The sequence below is a fragment of the Chenopodium album genome, chromosome 5 (genome assembly GCF_948465745.1).
Source record: "Chenopodium album chromosome 5, dcCheAlbu1.1, whole genome shotgun sequence".
NCBI lineage: Eukaryota > Viridiplantae > Streptophyta > Magnoliopsida > Caryophyllales > Amaranthaceae > Chenopodium > Chenopodium album.
Window position 1 is genome coordinate 650,681 of NC_137838.1, and position 23,097 is coordinate 673,777.

The following is a 23,097-nucleotide window of genomic DNA, read 5'->3' on the forward strand; positions in this document are numbered from 1 at the left end:
AAAGAAAAGGTGGCAAAACTTATCGTGTAAGCCCTCCCCTCAAGGGAATTCCTAATTAATTTAATTATGTAATGTAACTTATGTAAGTCGTATTTAATTGCCTTAAATTGAATAGTAAGGTTTTTGTTAAAGTAAATGTCTATGAATATGTGATTAGTGTTCACGGTGCGCTTTGTATTTTTTCCTAACCACACTTCTAACCAAACCACACCAAATCACGGCGCAAAATGCAGTGCAATTTGCGATTAAACCAGCATATTTTTTTTATAATTATAATTATTTTTTAAAAACAAAAGTTTTATGTTATTTTGTAATTATTAATTTATAATTCAAATATTAAACTCTTTTTTTAACCTTCAATTAACTAATAATAGTGAAAAATAAGCACATTAAAATATAATTGGCAAACCACATTAAAGTGCGGTTTGGTTTGGTTTGGTTTGGCACTAATAATATATTTTAATTCTTTTATATTTTTTAATAAAAATAAAATATAACAACCGCAAACCACATTAAAGTGCGGTTTGGTTTGCAATTTTTTAAAATGGCTGCTATAATCTTAATTGAAAATTTTTTGACACACAAACCGATGAAATATTGAATTAAGATGTAATTTACAATTTATAACAGTTTTGGGCTGCAATTTGAATTTTTTTTTAAATGGCAGCAATTTACAAAATATAAAGTTCAAATGGCTGCAATTGGCAAATTTTTCCTTCCTTTGATAAAAAAAAATAAACAAAAATGCGGAGTACTTAATTGCCTTAAATTGAATAGTAAGGTTTTTGTTAAAGTAAAAGTCTATGCATATATGATTAGTGTTCCAGTGCGCTTTGTATTTTTTCTAAACCGCACCAAACCACAGTGCAAAATGCGGAGCAATTTGCAATTTAACCAACGTGCAATTTGCAATTTAACCAGCATGTTTTTTTAAAAAAAAAAATTATAATTTTTTTTTAAAAACAAAAGTTTTATTTTATTTTGTAATTATTAATTTATAATTCAAATATTAAACTCTTTTTTTAACCTTCAATTAATTAATAGTAAAAACTAAGCTCATATATTATCATTCTTTTATATTTTTTTAATAAAAATAAAATATAAAAACCGCAAACCACACTACAATGCGGTTTGGTTTGCAATTTTTTGAAATGGCTGCTACGACTTTAACCGAACATTTTTCGACACGCAAACTGATGAAAAATTGAATTAGGCAACAATTTATAACACTTTTGGGTTGCAATTTGCAATTTTTTTTAAATGGCAGCAATTTACAAAATACAAAGTTTAAATGGCTGCAATTGACAAATTTTTCCTTACTTTGATTTAAAAAAAAAAAAAACAATAATGCAGAGTACTTGTAAAATAGTAGTGGGTCCTACTATTAGTCATATGCTCAGTTCTCTTCTTTACTTTAAGAGCAGAGATTAACCTGGACTGCTTATCTCAGGGTAAAGTCGTCATTTCACGTTTAAAAGCAAGGGTGATAACGTCCAAAGCAAATAGACGGAAATCCGCAGTTAAATTGCCGTCAAGTCCGCTGACATACCCAAACCCAAGTTTCTTCTTCTTCAATTTGACTGACTCTTCTTCAATTGATGACATTTTTTTTGTTTTTCTATCGAGCAAAAATTTAAATGTTACTTCTTGAATTCAGCTAAAACTTTGTGTTTCTTCTCTAATTTAATTGGTTTAGTTGCAAATCTCGTGAGTGTAGTGTAGCTTTGTCCTCCTTATTACTCCATTAAGGGGTCTGACTTCAATTCTCCACTCGCTGTCCCCTGTCTTTTCTTCACCCTTTTTCACTTTTTCGGCGGCGGATTTTCGGCGGCTTCGCCGCCGAATCCAACGAAAAACCCCGGGAAAATTAGAGAAATTAGGGCATGGTTAACCCTTAAGGGAAAGCTTGTCTTCCTTCTCCATTGAAGTTGTTCATGCTTTTCGCATCGATTTCTCCATTATAGATCTGCTAATGGAGGTGAGAGAATGGAGGAAGAAGAATTGGCCATGAACCCTTGGTTATTGTGAGTTAAGCTGGGTTCAGCTAGATGGATGGTTCAAATAACGGTGTGAAGTTTACTTTTTGAAGCCACGTGCTCAATGTCAGAACTTTTTTTTTTTAGAAAACATTTGTTTATTGCTCCAGCACTTAAATCAATGTACTTTTATTACCATTTTGCCACGAGATAAACAATACTCGTTTATCTCGGAGATTAACTTGGATTTTCTCTTACTTTAATAATTTCAATTAGTAAATATCTTTAATTATCAATATGTAAAAATAAATAAAAATAATTGAATATTAATAAACTATTTATTGAAACGATTCAAATATTATATATCCACAAGACTATATTTAGGGCATGTTTACTTCAGCTTAATTTCAGTTCAGTTCACCTTTTAATTTCCTTTTTTCATAAATTATTCAGTTCAACTCAGCTCAATTCAGTTCAGTTCAGCTCCAATAAGTTCATTTTAGTTCAGTAAATATGAACATGCCCTTATTCTTATGTACTCGCATAAATAAAAATATTAAATATATTAATTTCAGTCTAGTAGAATTACTTTTGAATTTAAAAATAAAAAATAAAAAAATTGAGAAGAACAAAATAGGTTTTCCCACAAATTAACAAATACACAATGACCTAAGCTCTTATTTTCCCGCGCAAACCCAACACTTTCTTACGGCTGCCGAAACTCCAAAATCTTGTTCCTTGCTTCAAACAACAGTTACACAATCCTCCATTTCCAAACCTTCAATGGATTCTTCCGCCATGGATTTAGACGACGAGCTCGAAGATCATCAGCAGCAGCAACAAGACGACATCGATCCATTCATCGAATTCATCAATTACGCAAGCTCCATTCTCTCTCCTCCAATCAACGATGTCGACGAAGACGATGAACCTACTTCCGACAATGAGGAGAGAGAAAGAGAAGGTCCTGGTTGGAGTTGGATTGCTTCTCGTGTACTCAAGACTTGCATTTCGTATTCCAGTGGTGTTACCGCCGCCATTCTTCTCTCTGAACTTTCTCAGGTTAATATTTTATTTTCAGTTTTTATCTCATTTTCTTCTAATTTGTTGAATTTCAATTTTATTGTACTTTAGGTTTAATGAATTAATTTAAGGTTTCTGCAATTTTCAATTATTTCGACATTTTTTTTGTAGTCTAGGTTTGATGAATTAATTTAAGGTGTGTTTCAATCATTTTGACATATTTTTATTTTCATTTTGTTTTAATTTGTGGAATTTCAAGTTTATTGTAGTTTAGGTTGATGAATTAATCTAAGGTATCCTGCAGTTTCAATCATATCACATTTTTTTTTTAAATTTTCATTTTCTTCTAATTTGTAGAATTTCTAGTTTATTTTAGTCTAGGTTTGATGAATTAATTCCTGCAATTTCAATCATTTCAAAATTTGTACTTTCGAATTCTATTAATTTGTGTAATTTCATGTTTATTGCAGTCTAGGTTTGATGAATTAATCTAAGAAGTCTGGCAACTTTCAATCAATTCAACTGCTTTTTTTTTTTTTTTTTTTTTTTTTTGGGGGGGGGGGGGGGGGGGAGGTTCTATTACAAAATTGATATGAATCTAACTGGCGCTTTAGATTAAGATTGAAATTTTGATAACATGATTAAGTGCAAAATGCTTAAAATTATATAGGTGGCTAAATGTGACGAGTGGTTGATTAATTGTAGTTTGTGTATTTGGTTGAATGGAGTTGGCAGGCATGGAATGAACAGAGAAAAACAAGTGCGCCTAGGAAAATGCCTGATTGCATCAACCAACTGAAGAAGAAACATAAGAGATCTAAGCTGCCGAATACAGTTACAATTGATACAATATATGAGAAGAATTTTTTGTCTCTGAATAGTGTTTTAGAAGCTGTGGTTGTTGATACCTTTGTTCTCCCAGGTTGGTAGTTTTATTGATTTAGGGTTATTTATGCCGATGATCACAAGTTACTTATGTTTTGATGACGATGTTCCTGCGAATCTCACCATTATGAATCTTTTATAGTTTTGGTTTCATGATTAAGTTATAAAAGTTTGTTCAACTTTTACGTGGTCAAATACTTATTGCTTACCTGCTCACACTCTCACAGTGAGGACTTGAAGAATAACTAGTGGGAAATTTCAGCTCTGGATTATGAAGAACTTGATTGATGCTTTCGTAAATTATACTTCTCTTTCTTTTTCTAAGGGCAGTGGGCAAATGATATGATGCATTGTTTATTAAGGATCCATTGAAACTACCTCTTCGCAAGTTTAGTTTTATTAGAAAAGTTATGCATGTTTAACCAACTTGGAGTCCCTTTAGGTGAGAGCTTGAGTTTTGTTGGAAATATTGATAGAATATTTAATTATAATGAACCAGATAACTCCTAAATTGTGGTAAGAAATATTTCTTCTCTGATATCTTATCTTTGGGGTTGTCTAATATGTTTGTCCATGTTTGTCTTGAAAACTTTTGGTTTGCTTAAACTCGAGGGAGGTATTGAAGGAGAAAAAAGGGAGAATAAATGATATAGTGTGGAGGACAGACTAAATCTCACATTCTCACTTCTCTGTTCCTCTACATTGGATAACTATGTATAGACTATGTTACTCAAAGTAGACTAGAAGTGTCAGGCGTGACCTTTTTATGAAAATTTTGCATGATTTTAGTCCTAAATAAATGAAGTGTTGAAGTGTAATTCCTATGTCCAAGCTTCAATTTTTTTGACACAGGTACTAAAGGTGGATTGAAGTTGGAGTAACATAACGTATAAATATCTACCTTTTTCAGGAACAAAGATCAACATGATTACTCTGGGTGATTTTTGGAGCTCAAATACTATTGATCTTTATCTCCACAGAAGGTACAGATCTGTAACATGTTAACTATCAGAAATTTGATATCGCATCATTCTCTTCTAGCCAACTGTCTTGTATTATGTTTAGTATTCAGTATTTGAGAAGAAGACTTCCACCAGAACTTGTAAAGTGTGGATTGAACATATTTGAACTTATCTGAATATATATTTTTCTTGAACTAAAATTCACCTATATTTTAAGCCTGAATTGAACTTATGTGGACTTGTTAGCCTTAGTCATCTGAAATTATAACCTAGAGGTTAACTTGTTAGACCTGAAACTTTTTTCTTTAGGTGAAAAGAATAGGTCTTTAATCCCCAATGACCATGCCAAGTATGCTGTTGGTGTGTTAAGTTTGATTAAGGTACAAAGGAATGCAGTCTTGCTACATGTTTACTTCATACATCAAGTCACTTCACACCTATTAATCCATTATCAAATATCCTCTACTGAAATGTATACATTTTTGACATAATAGAACAAAGTTTGTCACATTGGTAATGGATTTGAAACCTTTGGTACAACATATTGCAGGTATTATGATCTGGCATCTCCTCAAAATGGAATTTTAAGGAAAGGGAGGGAAGTGTTTCTCACAGGGTGCTATCTTCGAAGTGCTAATGAAGGTTCTGGCCATCCTCGACTTTTGCCAACAGAATATCTGGTGATTCTGTTGGATGAGGTAATCAATTGAGCCCTGTTTTGATGATTGATTCTCTTGTGATGTTGACATGTTAAAGCTGTGATGACTTTTTTTGGCTACCAGAGCTAGATACTGCCTTTTCTGAATCAAGCATTTTGAGTTTTTGACATAATAATTCCAAGTGCTGAGTACATGGCTAGACTGTCTCATACAACTATTGCCTCTTACAAGTTTCTAATTTTGTTGATTTTCTTATATAAGAGTAGGAAAGAATAACTATTTTTGAACACTATTCCCATTCAATCTGAAGCTGTTCTTGTATCATCAAATACCTCCTTTACATAACTGCTTCTTTTGAGTCTCCTTACCCAAGTTTCATGTTTCTCCCTTCACTTGATCTTGTAAAATGGGAATAGAAGTGCATATCCACTACATAATTATAATTTTTAGTCCATGTAGAATAATTAAGGCTTATTGGCACAGAAATTAAATACCTGTCTTCTGTAAATTAGTGCTGGCATACTTAGAGTATGTTGAGAAGTGGTAAGTCTTTTGAAGAACAGCTGTGAAATTTTGTTCAGCCGTATCTTCTTTCTGTAAGCTGTCATTAATAAATTTCTGTATCGGAATTTTATGAGCAAAAATGTATGACTACCACATATACATGAACAATGTAAGTACATTGTTGAATTGTTTGGTACATTGGAGCTGAGAGGAAATGGAGTTGATCTGTGAGATTTATATATTAAAGGATAAATCAGTTAAGATAAAGATATATGCAAAATTGTAAAAAAAGATGTAATTGATTGTGGCTCCTGGAAGTTTAGGCTATGTAAATAGATACTGCCATGATTTTTTTGCTAGATATGCCACAGGTCCTTGTTGTTTCTCTTGTTTGTCTCGTAATAACTGAATAAGAGTAGAGTCCTGCTTGATTATATACTATTTTTTGATTCCTTGGTGTTAGTTTGAGGTATGTCCAGCCAGTTCAAATTATGTATTTAGACATGTGTATCTCTGAGCCAAGGAACTTGTAAGATAACATGCTTTGGCTAAATATTGCATTATTGTAGGAGCAAGACGATGATGCCATGCTACTGGGTGCTCAATTTTGTACAGACTCATTCTCCTCTATTTCTCTTGATGGTGCTAATGAAGGGGTATCTTATTCATTATATGCCAGGTAAAAGAACATTCTTGGATTTGGTGACTGTAACTTTGGTTGTAAATACATCCTGTGCCCCAAAACAAATCCCCATAAACCCAGTGTGCAAATAGGAAATTTAGCAAATTTTATTCCCCTGGTAAATTCTTATATTTATGCTATGATCTAAAATAGCTTGGACGAATTAGAGATAAGGAATAATGTATAAAAACAGGTTTGAATTAAGAGTTTGAATATTGCATAAGATAAATTGATAAACAGAAGCTTTTGAGAGGCTTATTCTCTCCCAAATAAATAGGATAAAACAATATTTAGCATGCTTTCCCTGTCCGTAATTTTCTCTGTATGTAGATTTTTTTCCTTAAGATTGCCTAAAGTGACCCTCCCCCTTGCATCAGTTTATTGCATAGAATTGTTTGTGCATGGATGACTAATGTCGGTAACATGTCAATTCTAGTTGAAATTATGTTGGTTAGATTTTTTTAATTGGGTTGGGCAACATCCCATCTGACATCAGCTCGCTAAATTTGGCTGTGGTTTGCATTAATCTGGCTTTGTTAGCTCCTTTTTCTAAGACTCTCATACTGTATATAGGATAGAATCGATAGGGCCTCTTGAAAATTTGGAGAAGTTTGGTGGTATACAGAGGAAGCAGATTAAGTTAGTTGATAACGACAACTCTGAGATGAGCTTTCTATTATGGGGTGAGCAAGTTGCCCTGGCTAATCTCTTTAGGTATAACTCTCCTGTTCTAGCTTCTTTGTTTCTGGCATTAGTGTTTTGTTACTAGTTATACTAATAGTACATCATTTGTGCAGTGTTAAAAGTATGCTTGCAATTGATAGACCATTCATTGGTAGTTCTTCGGAGAGTGATGTGGAGACATGTGGAAGTGTTTGTCTTGAATATGGCAGCGCAACTCAGTTATATCTAGTTCCATTTGTTCGGCAAGAGGAACAGGTACTTTTTATTTCTTTTACAGCACTATATTTCAGGAAGAACAGAATAAGTGATGTCTCTGGGCATAGATATGTCTAGGATTGACTCCAAATCGATTACGAGGATCAAGGCTAGCAACAGCTTCATGTCCTACTCAAGGCCCTAAAGCCTCTCAAATGACTCTGCCATGTGATTCTCAAGGCTCAGTTGATTTCAGCAATTATCCTTTTCAGGTGAGTTGTCTCTAGATATTAGTTCTCTTTTAAATAATTTGAATAATACATGTGTAATTATGTTGACATTTACCCTATAATCTTGTAATTTACAGATACAATTTCCATTTTTGTAACCTTGACAAGTCAACAGCATTATGCTTTTCTTAAAATTCTATTAAGACTGTTATTATGCAAAACAAACGTTGTTGGTCTGCCCACCTGGCCATCCACTGATGCACTTGACAAAAAAAATTCAATGCCCTGTTAGATACACATTAATAAATTAATCTTGTAATTGAAGGAGACTGATATCACACAACATGATTGTCTAATTGCTTGCCTGTATTGTGCATTTGTGTAGTCTGCTGTAAATGTAACTATATATTAATGTATTTAATATTCTTAATCTTCACCAATGTCTTACTTGTTCAGTCTTGCAGTCTTTTATTGTTGATCTGCATGAGAAGATGACTGGCATTAGCATCTACGGTGCAGTTATGGACATCTCTCGAGAAGCAAATACTGCAAAATCTATCTTTACTATGAAGATTCAAGATCCAACAGGAGCTATTTGTGTGAAGCTGCATTTTAATGAATCTTGGTATTACTTATAGACAATTTGAAGTTTTGAAAAATGTCTCCTCGTTAGAGAATCAATTTGTTTGTTGATTTATTCAATTATGATCTTCAGGTCTTTAGGGAGATTGAGTCTTGGTCACACTGTGTACATCTCTGGTTTGACATGCGCCAAGACAAAACACAAGGGGTGAGCTCTCCACTTTTTCCAATGATTATTAATATGCACATAATTTTTTATCTTCATTTGCTATTGATTTCTCTGACCAGTTCTTGTAATCTGGTTCAAGTAATGTAATATAAAATTTTGTACAGCCTCACCTCAGATTGTAATATATCAAGTTTCTTTGACAGTCTAGAAGCGCGATGGTTTGAAAATGGTCCTGGAACTTCCTTTGTCAACTTAAGTTGCTTGCCTGCAATCCTGAACTCATCTTGTCTCCACAAGCCATCTTATCTTGCTGATATTTCAAGGCAGAATACTGGTACACATGTATGTCTTTCACAAGCTGGCATCTTTTGTATCACCTGGCTGATTATGTGTTTTTTAAGTGATTTAATGCTAGATAGCATTCATAAGTTCGATAATTGCACTTGCATGTTGGTAGCATAGCCTATGACTGGTTAAATTTGTCTTTGTCTCTGCTATACTACATTTTTGTTTCTGGTTAAAACTAAGATCTGGAGCTGTTAACTCTTATAGACTCTGCCTAAGTGCCTTTCCATCTTTAGCCAAAGCTGAAGCTTGGGGTTTTCAAAAAGTATTCTCGTGTAGAATTAGCTAGCTTTAATGGTGAAGTCTCTGGAGTAGTACCTTTGTGCTTGCTCGTGACTGAGAAAGTAATCTTCTCTTGACTAATATATTCTCCCGGTTTATCTGGTCAATCCTGTAAAATTTCGCTATACTCCTAAAACAGGAACTTTACTTATCGTTAATATTCTTTATTCTTAAGCCTCTATACTACATACTTAAATCTGACAATACTTGAAGAATACAACTGTAACCTTTAATTCAGTTTTATTGCCTTTTTTTATTTGGCTGCTTCCTGTCTTTTAGAATAGGATTGGCTGTGAAAAATATAACCTGGGTAGGATTTAACCACAATAGTAAGAGAGGGGGGAGGGCGTTCTCACTGTGAGATGAGGTTTAACTGATTCCTGAATGAGAATATACCTTATTTCTCGCGAGATACAAACTAAATCTGATAATAAGTTAAATTGTTCAGAACTCTTACCCTGTTTCTCATGCTGCTGTCAATACCGATCAGATTTGCAGGGTGTGGCTGGACCAAATTGATTACTGTCATGTTAATACAAGATTGGCACACGTTACTTGTGGTCATTTTGTTAAGACAACTGCAAGTGGTTCTGTGGAATGTGAATTTTGTTGCTGCAGCTGTGAGATGAAAACAAGACGCACTTTCCATGTAAAAATAACTGTGGCTGATGATAGTGGTAAAGTCTTTGCATGGTGCACTGGTCAAAATGCGATTGAACTACTGCAAATATCTCCAGATGAATTCTATGAATTGCCTGAGGTATGCTTCTTCATCACCTATTCTCCTTTTCTTACAAGACACCTGTTTTATTTACTGTCAAGATTGGAATGTTTTTTTAAAATAAATGATTCCAATTCAATTTTGTCCTTAGTATTGGGAATCCTTTGCTCAAATTTTGGGACATTTGTGCTTAATGGTATAAATAAAGTTGCCGGTGGTAGAAATTTTCAGGACTTTCCATTGAAAGACAATATATTAGCATTAAGCTTAATCGTCATCTAATTGTTGCTACTCTTGGCATTCAGGAGGAACAAGTTATTTACCCATGTTCGCTGGAGAACGAAAGATACATGATAGCAATCGTGAACTGTGGTCAGCAGGAAACCATCTTCAAGGAATGTGTGAATGCAGAAAATGACATGGTCCCCTGGGAGATCACGCGTGCCCTTAAGTTATAAATATTCAATCTCTCTGTAGTCCTGACTCAATTCATTGAGCTTCAATACATTACTTACGAATAATTCCAAACATTCAGTAAATATAATTTTGCAGAAGCTATGAATGAAACATGTTTTCGTTTCCAGAATCTGTAAAATGCAATGTCAGTCACGGAAAGCCAAAGACTCATTCTGTAAAGCAACTACGGGTAGCAGCTCCTTAGTCTCAGTACTTGGACTACTTACAAAGCTTCCAAAATCACTATCCAAATCATTAGAATGTAGATATTGGAAAGGATTTGAGTCATATCAGCTGACCAATACACTCAATAGGTACCTGGTAAACTGGCATATACACCTTTGTTATCCACTTATTCCCTACTAATTATCAGTACAATAAGCCTAATAGCGTATTGACTATAACTTTTGTCTCTTTTATTTATTTATTTATTTATTTATTTATTTATTTTTTATAGTTTTTTCAAGAATTGAGGCGTTTGAAATTACACTGATCACCTAAAACACTCGCTAAAACTAAGTATAACATGTAATGTATATAATTCCTTCAAAACCTTTGGACATATTTCATATGTACAATTTCATTCATATTTGACTATTTGTTGCACAACCATTAATCCTTTTACTAAAATTATTCCACCATCTATTATGCATTTCCCATAAAATCTGTTTATTATGCATTCAAGTAATTTTGTTGGACAATGTCTAATGATGGCGACGAGAAATAAAAAAATAAAGTATTACAACCAAAATTCCAACCAACACAACTAATAAAAATGAAACTCCCAACGTAACTCTTGAAACTTTACAACGAATCAACCCATACCTGCGCTTCATTTTGCACAACCAAACCTCCCATTTAGTTCCTCCATAATCCTTAAGTTGATCCCACATCCCCTCATAATAAAACTTATCTAAGTCTACAATTCCACACATATTCTTGAACAGATTGACTAGGTCATCCTTTTTCCCAACATAGCTTAAGATAATATGTCGTCGATAAAATAATTTCACATCTTTCTGTGATTGTATTAAGCCTTTCATTAGGAAGACATAGGATGTAATATGCTTCATCTTCTCACTATGGCAATGTTCCATTGCTACGAGGTTCCGAAATAAAGCTGCCATGTAACTATGAATGTTCATACATGGGATGAAAAGTACTCCATTACCAAATTTCACATCCAGAATACTCTCTGCTTCTATTGCTTTTACCTATTCCAGCTTAGGCACAAAAGATTATGTTAGTACTTTGCTTATAAAAAACCAAGTAAATTTCTAATCTGTGTATGTATTCTAGGGAAAATTTAAATATAAATAGAATTGAAGATTTTTATACTAGTAGTAAAATTGCCCTGATCTTGTATTTTGGATGTATAACTCAAAGAATTACCTTGATTCCTGATTGTTGTACTTCAGACGCGCTTTGCAGAATTCTGCCAGAGCCAGTGTTTTTACCCAAATGGACTTTTGAAAATGAAGGGAGGTAAGATTTCCATATCAAATCAAGCAAATGATAGCTACCTTCAAAGCTATATTTTTCTTGTAATAATTGTACATCTGTGGGAATTAAAGGTTTGAAAAACCTTAAACTAAGCTCGGAAATTGAACTATAACCATCCTTGTGAATTGGGACAACATTAAAAATCCTTTGAAGAACGAAAAATGGGATTTGGTTCTCTAACAAGCTCAAGTCATTCCTCAAAGTATGAAACTTTTCAGGTGATCTAAACAATGGGTCATCTCTCCTCCTTAAGCCTCTAATAGCATACCTTAAGAAGAGCTCAATGATGAAACAAGCATCAAGAAGAATCATTCGTATGAACTCGTCGCTTTGGATTGAAAGATTCCCTTGGTAAGATGCTCTAATTTTGGGCTCCAATTCCTTTACAACCTTAACACAAGATTCTAAGGTGGAGTCTAAGTTAAGATTTCGACCTAGAAGGGCATTTAGATACTCCCATTTGTGTTTTTCCATGTGTTGTAAATGAATTTTATTATGATGAAAGGGACCAATTGAGACCATCTGAGGATAATAATACTTGTCGAAATCTTCTCCGGTCAAAAACCTGTCTGGGACATAGTATATACTGCATGGAAATGAAATGGCCTCCAATTTCTCTCTTATGGAAGTAGTGAGGTCTTCATCAACTGGCTCTAATCGTGTAATGTCAAGCGCGATTTGATCTCTTCTTTCTTGTTTCTCAGAATGATCTGCTTCCATGAGCTTCATCATCCCTCTAGCATGCATAAAAAATAACTTATGAGTGTTAAAATTAGATCATATATTGATACATGCAAGTACCCAAGAACTAAAACTTTAGATTAAGAACATTATCATGCAAATTTCGAGTACACTTAAAGCAGCATATCACGATCATAAATTAGGTAATGCTCGCATGTAGCTTGAAGCATTAAGGGTAAGGAAAATAATCAAGCAAACTAACCTGGATATGTAGATCACCTTAGGTAGCTAGATAAAACCAGAAGTTTTACAGGCATAAAAAAGGACAGGAAACCCATATATATATATATGTTAGCGATCGGAATCTTAAGATGACTTCTTTTAATGGGAAAAGGACGAATCTCAACCAAGTCGAATGCTGGAAACTAACGTAGAACATTCAAGCTACCCTGTATAAAAAGGATTAAAGGGTGATATGATAAATGTGATGACTTGATACACAATCTAAGAACTAATACCATTACACGAGAAACTGGACAGAATTTTCGAGTGCGTAGCTTTGAATACGTACAGATTTTCACCTTCTCCTACACTCGTCAGAATTTCTTGCTTGAAGCACAATCTAGGAACTAGTACCAAATTGCCGAAAATTAGACAGTATTTTCATTTTTCAAGTGTATGTAGCTAAAAAAATACATTCTAGTATTTCTTATTTTAGTGGTTTCACCTTCTCCATTATCCTTTTTTGAGCTCGAACAATCATTTTACCTTTTTATCTAATCATGGAAATGTAGTCTATTTGTGCTTTTCTTATACACTGTTTTGATACTTTCTGCTAATCTTACATGCATCAGTGGGATAACCTTGCTTGCATTTTAATAGCATAGCTAATAATATGACGTGGTGTTTTAAAATCGCTCTCTTTAGACTAGTCATCAAGTCTTCTTTTCTTCAAAAAAAAAAAAAACAGTCATCAAGTCTTCTCGTACCTAGTACATTAATATTAGGTATTTGGATAGTGACCCATTGTGAGCAGATATACTATTGTTTGAACTTTATTTTAATAATTCTTTTCTACCAAGCATCAAACAATATTCTTAAAATTTTCAGCCATCCACAAACATTCGCTTTATACACAAAAAATCCACATATAATGTAGTTTACTTCAACCCAGATTCCTCCTCCCCTAAAGTATTAGATCTAATAAGTAGTTAATGTGACCAAATTGTCCTTTGACATTTGCTTACTTTGGCATTTGAATCCAGGAGTAACAAATGTCAGAGTTCATAACCGTGCGTTTTTGGGAAGTTTATGAATGTAGGGAAGTTTCTTCGGAGTTACAACAAAGTTATTAGATGTTCATGACCATTACGGACCTACGATCTCTAATACATATCAATTCAGAAATATTGTTTAAAAAAATACCTTTGCAAGACTTTAACAAAAAATGAAAGATACCTGATAGCAATTGTTAACTGTAGCCAGCAGAAAACCATCTTCAAGGAGTACGCGACGGCAGAAAATGACTCCTTGGAAGATCACTGGTGCCCTAATTACGAATTTTAGTAACCTTCTAGTGTATATAGACCGACAAAAAGTATTAAGCCATTCAGTGAAGCTATGATCCATAGCTTGAAAACATCAGTACACGTGGACACGTGGTAATGTAAAAAGCATGAGATAAAAACATGTTTTCATATCCAGATTGTGACTGTAAGTTGCAAAATTGCCAACATGGTAAGCTAATGACTACTTCTGAACAGTCACTGCATCTGAATTTTATGTATAGCCTACACATGAATGCCATCAGCTCATAAGCATCACCTAGAGTTTGAAAATTAGTGGACAAACTTGCACCAATGACCCTCCTATATACACAATTGCGTAGTCAAAATTCAGATATTCTTCATTTTTTCCCTCTCTGGAGTTAAAAGAAGTCTGCAAACAAGACTCAATCACTTCTCCTACTGCTGCCAGCACTAGGTGAGTTATGCTCAGTTAAAACCTTAATGACATTAACCAAGGCTCGCAAGCGGTCCCATATGTTCAAACCATAAAGTGTTTCAACCAGAGTTTGCTGGAATTCAAAGGCATGATCTGCAACAGGATACTGCAATGGGCAGGAGAAAAGTTAGTTCAGTGTTGCTAAGCAAGGCACCCATTGTTGAAAATAACTCAAATGTTTGTAAGAAAACCTGAATGGGTTTCGGTATTTTGGTCTTGACGTATGGCCACCATCTATCTTCAACCACTGATTTTACAAGACAGCAGGCCCTTAACCCCTCGATACCAGCAAATCTACCAAAGCCACTGTCCTTTACACCGCCAAAAGGTAGGGACTGAAAATGATTTGATATATAAGCAAAGTAAGCAGTTTAAAGAGAATCAAGTATACATTGACTCTAAATCTCAAGGAGACTAGAAATAATACGTATTGTGAAAAGGAAAAAAGAAAATGTACTAAAACCACATGCTCATCAAACAATACAACATATACACCATTAAAACATACTGTGACTCACAATTATTACTTTGTATCTTTGAAATCATGTTTTCCAATTTTAAAGACATCATAATACTAAAATTATATACAAAAAAAATAAAGGTACCTGGCACATGTAATTAGATGCAAAGTCATTAATTGCGGCAATTCCACAGTGTAGCTGTGATGCAATTCTTCTGGCTCGACTCTGACTTCTAGAAAATACAGCACAGCCAAGCCCAAATCTTGAGTCATTTGCCAGCCTGATAGCTTCCTCATCAGAGCTAACTTTCATGATGGGCATGATTGGTCCAAAAGCCTGGACATCACCGAAGACTATACAATGAGTTTGAGGTGCCAAGTAATGACGAGAATGGGGTAAAGTGGTAAACTAGCATAATTTGAAACACTCTCCATTAATTATAATATTATTTACTCTCGGTCTTGCGCGGTCGTATCTCACAGCTAACTCACATGCATCAGATGTGATCAGAGCTTATGCCGGCTGGTGAAAAAAAAAAATTATGTCTCATCTAGTTCCTAAATTTGTACCATCAATATACATGAATTACCTCTTCTTGCATAATGAGCATGGAGTGGTTCACATTTACTAGTACAGTTGGTGGAAAAAACTGATCAACAGCATCCGTCCCCAAATTCCCGAATCGTCCACGACCAGCAATCTCTGCTCCTTTGTCCAAGGCGTCGATTACAAGGCTTTGAAGCTTTTCCACATGGTCTTGCATACAAATTGCGCCCATATCACATTTCCCTGCGAGAGGTGGGCCCTGCGGATTCCAATTTAAACTTCAACCGTGAGAAAATCTATAAAAAAAAAAGATTTATAGCTTTAAAGCAAATAAACACTACTTATCAGAGTAACCAAATAAGAGCTACCATATACAACAGACTTGAAAAGTAGGGGGGAGGGGGGGAAGTAGGCTGGTTAAAAAAAACAACTCAGATATTGATTATAACTAAACTACAGTAAATTTAAGCATCTTGAAGTTTCTAAACTGCAAACGCACCGCTGTAACAGACTTGACAATCTTGACCACCTGAGCAACAAAAGCATTGTAAACATCGCGATGAACATAAAACCTCTCAGCCCCTGCACAGTTCTGCCCACTTGATTGAAGACCAGCTCTAACAGCCACCTGAGCAACCTATACATCAAGGATACAAATTTTCAGTCAATGAGAAACCAATCATGTTAAAATTCAGGGAGGACCAATTTAAGAATGCTATAGCTAATATGTAATAAAAGAAAGATTGCTTACATGTTCGACGTCTACATCTTCACACACAATAAATGCGTCTTTCCCACCAAGCTCAAGTGTCACTGGAATGAGTGTCTCAGAAGCCTTTCTCATTATCTAAGCACATCAATAAAGCATTAACTCAAGCCCTAACAAGAGTAAAAATAAAGGAAGGCTCTAGTAATACAGAGAAAACAAAGACTGTAGGGCCTTATTAAGCATATATGATTTCAAAATACCCCAAATCATTTTGGGACCAAGGCTTTGTTGTAGTTTCTGTTGTATGATTACAAAATAGCTTTAGCTTATAGAGCAATATCCAGCAGAGCATTATTTCCGGCAAAGTGAAGTATATGTATATAAGAAACCTAAATGAGTCGTTCACATAAATTTATTCTTTCTTAATCATACTTGCAACTGGCCATCTTGAGGTTTTATAGACACATCATGAAAAATAAAACAGTTTTAGACAAGCAACAGCCTAAATGAAGAAAAAAGGAAGAAAAAAAAAGGGGGGGTGGGGGGGGGTGGGGAGAAGAAGAAGAATCCAGATGAGCATGACATACCTTCTTGCCCACACCAGGTGAACCCACAAAAATGATTTTATCTACTGAAGACACCAATGCTTCCCCTGTTTCAGCAAATCTGCCAACGAAATTCAATTAGAGATCTCGTATTGCAAAAGACAAAAGCAAATTTGAACAATCAGAAAGAATGATGCAGAAGAAAAAGGAAGAGAAATTGAATACCCTGTTATCACGTCAACCAAATTCTCAGGAGCTCCCACTGCAGCCAAGGCTGTTTGAATTATCCGAAAGTAGAAACAACCAGACCAACTAGCATGCTCTGAAACCTAAACCAAAAAGATAATTGCTGTCAGAACATTTAAAAGGCCTGCACAGTGGGAGTGTTTTTCATCTAAACTTTATCATATGTTTATATTCCAATTAGATGCTGCAAGAAAGATCATGTTCATGAATAGACCCAGTAACCAAAATCATCTGCTATCAGTCTATCATAGCTGAATAGCTGATTGAACATCAAGTTAAGAAGTTGTAAACCAAGACATTGGCTATATTCAGACAGCTAGGTGGATTATGATTGGTGGTGTTCAAGAAAATGGTAGTAGCATCAATGCATCGTTTTTTATTTTTAATCTAATTTTCCACTTAATGCGATGTTTGAGCAAATACACTTTATCTTTTTATTTCTTCCTTTCTTTTATTGCGGGGAGGTATGGACTGGGGAATATTATCTCACAGGTTTAACTATGTTCTCTGTATACAACTTAATGCCCTTTTAGTGGCAACAAAATACTGTGAAACAGATTATGATTATAAATTTCTTATATCAACCCGACAGTCCAAGATGAGCATGATGCACTTCTTGACTAGGTTGGCTTCTACTTTTCCTTCATTCAATAACAAATTCGTTGTATAACCTACATTTCAGGTTAGCTAGATGAAACAAACAACAAAAACACTTTTGGTGCCACCAAAAACCAGGCCAAGTCTCACTTCTTGACTCTCAGAGAAGCATCTTTCAAAAGTGTGATTACATCGAAACATATAGGAATATGAGTTATAGAATAGGTCAAAAGTTAACTAAAGCATCATGGTGGTGAAGTTACATACCTTGATAACAATACCATTTCCTGAGAAGACTGCAGCTAGCATTGGATTAAAGATATTATGAAATGGATAATTCCACGAGACAATGGCACCAATAACCCCTAGAGGATGATATTCTACTTTAGATCTCTTGTGAAGCATCGACTTTCCAGAACTCCTGAAATCCAATATGATAAAGGTCAATCTCAGCACAGTGAGCTCTGGATATATGTACCATATTTCACAACTACAGGTCTACAAGACTACAACACGACCTGTACTCACATATAGCAACTTGGAATACTACCTAAATTAAACATTTTACGAAGTATTAATATATATTTGGCCATTTATGTCACTTTAAGCAGAAGTTTCAGTGCTGGAAACAGCAATGATACCAATTACCAACTATAGATACTTTAGTCAATATATCAGTATTAAAATCAGGCATATAAGTTTAAGACTAACTAATTATCGACAACGAAAGACCAGCCATGCCACCTAGTGGATAAGATTGGATAGGTTTTGACTTGGCTTAGCTCTTTTAACATTCAGCTCCAACCATCTGAAGATAAAAGCTATGAGTAATTATTAACTAATATACAAGAAATACAAGAAAAAACATAGTTTGATCTTATTAGATATTTCATATGTTACAATGTGTATATCTAAAATACCAACTATTTGAAAATTTATTAATACGTAATTAGAGATCTAAATGGTCAAAGGTGTGTTTTGAAGACCGTGAAAAGTTAGATGTAGCAAGTATATTAAGATGGAGTCGTTATTTTCCCAAGTATGATTGTATCTTCATTGAGTAATTATTTAATTGAAACAACACTGAGACATAGCACGCCAAAAAAAAAAAAAAAAAAAAAAAAAAACAATCATGCTGGTGAAACTTCAACAATACACACACAAGATAAGAAAGCCCTCATCATCTAAACATAACTGAACTAAAGATGCTTGCACATATAAAAATAAAATACATTTTCAGAATGTTTTCCAGTTTGCATGATAAGTAAAAAAGAATTGTGATTGATGAAAATGATACCTGTATTCAGGCTTCAACCACTTTTCGCCTTCTGATAGAAGCCAATGTATTTTTTCACATGTTGTCATTATCTCACCCAAGGAAGCATCAATCATTGTCTTTCCAGTATCACGAGAAGAGATCCTGCAACATTTAATCAGCATACAAAAATGAGTTTCTAAGCACACACTAATTAGTACCAAATGAATCTTCAAGTACTACTCTGAGACTTATGGTGAACCAGATGAACACATATCTACAAAAAAGGCTCAGGTGTTGTGACGTGGTATGTGTATGTTTCACACTGGCTTCTCGCCTTAAAACACCAGACTACCACGAAAGTATTTACTGCTTGGACACCATAAAGAAGCTCAATACATTCAAATTTTCAGAAAATGGAAATGGTATATTTGAAAGGATCACCCAAACTACTCCTTTCAGTATATACACTGAGACATTTCACAAAGTCCAAAGAATAGACCGGTCATAGTACATTTTTACAGGGAGTAATAATCTTATTATATGGAGGCAGAAATATTAAACACCAATTTTTTATTTTTACAGGGAGGCAAAATGTAAATCCCGACTAACATTGGTTATCCAGGAAATATATCCATCAGAGGGTACTGAAAAACTTTAGGCAGCATCCATAGAGATAAAACTTGATAACTAGGATCAGGATTCATCATGGAAGTAGCAAAAGCGATGGTCATACTCCATATGAAACAAAATTAGCTTTTAACAGGAACAAAAATTATAGACTTAAACTGAAACAAGAGTAAGAGAACAGGAAATAAGGAAGGAGATCCTACTCGCATATTAGATCCTGATGCTCAATTATGTACTTTAAAAGTATACGTAAAAATTGCCGTCTTTGCTTGAAGGTACTTTTGGCCCAAATTTCCTGTGCCTTCCTTGCTTGTTCAACACGTTCTCGAACCTGATAACATAAGTGGAACATGTATGTTATGGATCTTTGGTAATAAACACTAGGAAACTATACATTCAGTCGGTGCTATAATATTAAAGTCATTTAGATTAAATCTTAGGCACAAAACACATACTTTTATAGTTCTATTGGGATTAAGTAATCCTTATACTTTTTCCCTTCTACCAAGTCCTCTAGTTAGTAATTGCAAGAATGTGACTCATCCATAGTTACCATATCCTAATAGAATATAAAGAATAGTAAACCAGGCCTTTTTAGAGTAGGACATTGATAGGTGTTAATCTCTCTTTTCTTCCAAACAGTTATACAGTAAGTAAATTATTATACAACGCATACATAGTTTCCTGAAAGTTAATGAACAAAACATGCCCATTGGCTCCTTGAAGAAACGAATGGGATTAAGAAGAAGATACAAATTAGAACAAAAGATAGGAAACAGTAAGAAAAGTCTTTAAACAAAAAACACCTCACTTTCCTTTCTTGATGAAGTTTTTGTTACTTACATCTAAACAGGTTACATCATATACAACAATCTCAAGCAAGGATATAAAGCTAACTGAAATCACCACATAAGACATCCAAATGAAATCTGTGCAAAAAACTATCAGCACTGCCAGGAATGCAAGTTCTCCTAATCAAGAGCCTTTTAAAGTTCTAAGAGACCTTATGTAATATGACATCTATAAACTTTCTGAACAGTAACATATAAGTCTCAGTTATTTCAACCAGCATGCCGCAAAACATGTCTGGAGACCAAGGACCCAGAGCTATAATTGGGTGTCAAAAATTAATCATCAAGAGGATAACATAATCACCTAACAGAGCTCATTCTGTGTTACATGCAATGATAATTTTTTAAAAAGACATGGAAGTAACACGGACCTCGTCTGGCTTCAATGCCGGAAAGAATCCTAGGTATTTCATTGTAGCTGGTTCATAGCATTGCACTTTGTCTGTTTGTCTTCCCCTTGTTGGTATCTGCTCATACCAGTAAATAAACCATAATCAAAAATATGCAACTGCTAAACTACATTGACTCAGCCAATCTAGCTCCATAGAAACAAAACATTGAAAGTATGATCCATTAATTTTTCAACATACTACTTCAATATCGAAATATGTCTACAATCATGCTATTGAGAGCAAAATGAAAGCACAACAAAGCAGAATCTGAAGCAAATTTCAGATTACGACACATGACACGTTCGCATTGTCTTATGCTTGTACTCCATATTTCATATACGAAGTATTTTGCATTAGCTAGTTCAATAATATTCAAACCTCACTTTGAATCCAAAATTCACTTCATCATTACATATTGTTTCCATCAAAAGTCAGCCAAAAATCAGATACTACTCCTAAATTTTCCACATTCACTTAAAAATGCAACACCTAATATACATTACCAAAATAAAGTCCACATTTCACCAATTCAACTCCAAAATCAACAAATACCTAGCTAAATTAGGAGTAATTGCAAAAAAAAATTAAGCGATTCAATTTGACTTGATTCAACACTCACATAGATAAAACTGTTCTCCTTGGTTTGATTTCCGTCATCAACAACTGCAATTACAACAACAACTAGTGAATTACAACAGCAAAAACAGCATATTGAAGATCAAATTATGGAGTAATGGAATGCGAAATCAAAAAAGAGGAGAGAGAAAATACCGTCGGAAACATCAACGTCGATAGAAGGAACATTAGGAGGAATGAGCATCAAGAGAAATCTGCAAATGGCGTAAGCAAATAGAAGCACCAACAATGGCCACCAAAACGCCATTGATTACAACTTCACTGGAAATGGCAATTTGAATTTTGAAAGTGGAAACCTAAAGTTGGAAGAAGAAGAAGAAGAAGAAAATGATCATCGATTTTTGGATCCTGAATCAGCTTCTTCTTCAGCATTAGTAGATGACAAACATGCTTAATACAAATCAACACCGGAGTAATTACTTTAATATTATTTTTTTTATTTTTTTATTTTTTGACACGAGAAGTGGAGCATCACAAATATTGCTCAACCAGGCACTAGCTAGTAGGGCTGGCAATTCCTGACCCGACCCAATAACCCGACCCGAAGTTACTGAGAGAAACCCAAATCCGACCTGAACCTGAACAACCGAATTTGACCCGATTTGACCAAAATGTCATATATCGTTATAATATTAAATTTTAAACTATTTTTTTTATAGTTTTTAAGCACAACCCGAAATTGACCCAAAATCTGACCCGAACCCAACCCGTTGACCCGAATTGCTACCCCTACTAGCTAGGACCGGGAGTTGATTCAGCTAAATGGCTAATAGACCAATACCTGAGATTGGACAGAGTTGTCCACTTTCAAGGGTAAAATGATAATCTTAAGTTTTTAACCTACTTGTAAATTGTATTGGTAATTGATGTATTTATGGTTACCTATGCCGTAATTATAGCAGGTATGACTGTAGGGGTGTGAATTCAGGTCAGCAAGTCGGGTTTCAAGTCAGATGTCGGGTCGGTTTTTCAATGCTTAAAAACTATCAAAATTAGTGTAAAACTTTATATTATTACGAAATATGAAATTAGGGTCAAATCCGGTCGAATCGGGTTCGGGTTTCTCTCAGTAACTTTGGGTCGGGTTCAAGTTGTGTTATCGGGTCGGGTCAGGGATTGGCAGCTCTAGGTGTGAGTATGACTTTGATGGATAGTGAGTGGGTATGAATATCAAAAGACATGTGTACTTACAGGTAGTGGCAATGTGTTAGCTTTAAAATAATATCGACAACTCGCCTTATATCCCCTAGCTTACCCCGCGTTCATTCGCCCACTCTTCTTATCTACATGTTTTGTCTAATCTCCACTTGTTTTCACAACTGTTTATTTATTTATTTACAATTTATATTTTCAAGTGGGTGTAAGTGGGTAGTAGGCATATAATAGGCGAATATGTTAGGGTAATAAGAATGTAATGAATATCTACTTGGGTGGTGAAAGTAGAAACGAGTTTAGATTTATGTCTACCTATGCGAGGATGAATATTGAATATATACCCGCCATGTATAATGAATATGTGGTAGGTATAAAATTTTCAGATGGGTATGTGCGTATGGGCCGTATGGCTACTAAGGAGGGGACTACATGCACACATTTGCCATCCTTAGTCCCTACCTATGACTTTGATGATTTTGTTTGTATTTAACTTTTTTAATCTAGAATTTCTTACCTTTGATGATTTTGTTT

The 23,097-nt window shown here is 34.5% G+C and overlaps 3 protein-coding genes across 3 annotated transcripts; 1 reads left to right on the forward strand and 2 right to left on the reverse strand.

Annotated features, from left to right (window-relative positions):
• Positions 1-2,759: 2,759 nt before the first annotated feature.
• LOC145631270 (uncharacterized) lies at positions 2,760-10,418 on the forward strand. The gene is made up of 13 exons (XM_081683357.1): positions 2,760-3,038; positions 3,735-3,921; positions 4,795-4,867; positions 5,397-5,544; positions 6,579-6,688; positions 7,265-7,405; positions 7,489-7,630; positions 7,699-7,842; positions 8,265-8,425; positions 8,516-8,590; positions 8,755-8,893; positions 9,669-9,938; positions 10,205-10,418. The coding sequence occupies exons 1-13, from the start codon at positions 2,760-2,762 to the stop codon at positions 10,355-10,357; spliced, it is 2,022 nt and encodes a 673-aa protein (XP_081539483.1). The 3' UTR covers positions 10,358-10,418.
• A 589-nt stretch (positions 10,419-11,007) lies between these two features.
• Positions 11,008-12,873, reverse strand: LOC145629946 (UPF0481 protein At3g47200-like). The gene is made up of 3 exons (XM_081682185.1): positions 12,802-12,873; positions 11,748-12,594; positions 11,008-11,569 (listed from the first exon to the last, which is right to left on the reverse strand). Exons 2-3 carry the CDS (start codon positions 12,588-12,590, stop codon positions 11,060-11,062), a joined length of 1,353 nt encoding a protein of 450 aa, XP_081538311.1. The 5' UTR covers positions 12,591-12,594; positions 12,802-12,873; the 3' UTR covers positions 11,008-11,059.
• A 1,249-nt stretch (positions 12,874-14,122) lies between these two features.
• Positions 14,123-21,815, reverse strand: LOC145629947 (aldehyde dehydrogenase 22A1-like). Its single transcript, XM_081682186.1, has 14 exons — positions 21,547-21,815; positions 21,395-21,438; positions 20,755-20,850; positions 19,736-19,863; positions 18,945-19,067; positions 17,915-18,068; positions 17,030-17,133; positions 16,847-16,925; positions 16,302-16,397; positions 16,050-16,187; positions 15,594-15,809; positions 15,149-15,340; positions 14,735-14,878; positions 14,123-14,649 (listed from the first exon to the last, which is right to left on the reverse strand). Exons 1-14 carry the CDS (start codon positions 21,656-21,658, stop codon positions 14,491-14,493), a joined length of 1,785 nt encoding a protein of 594 aa, XP_081538312.1. The 5' UTR covers positions 21,659-21,815; the 3' UTR covers positions 14,123-14,490.
• Positions 21,816-23,097: the final 1,282 nt, after the last annotated feature.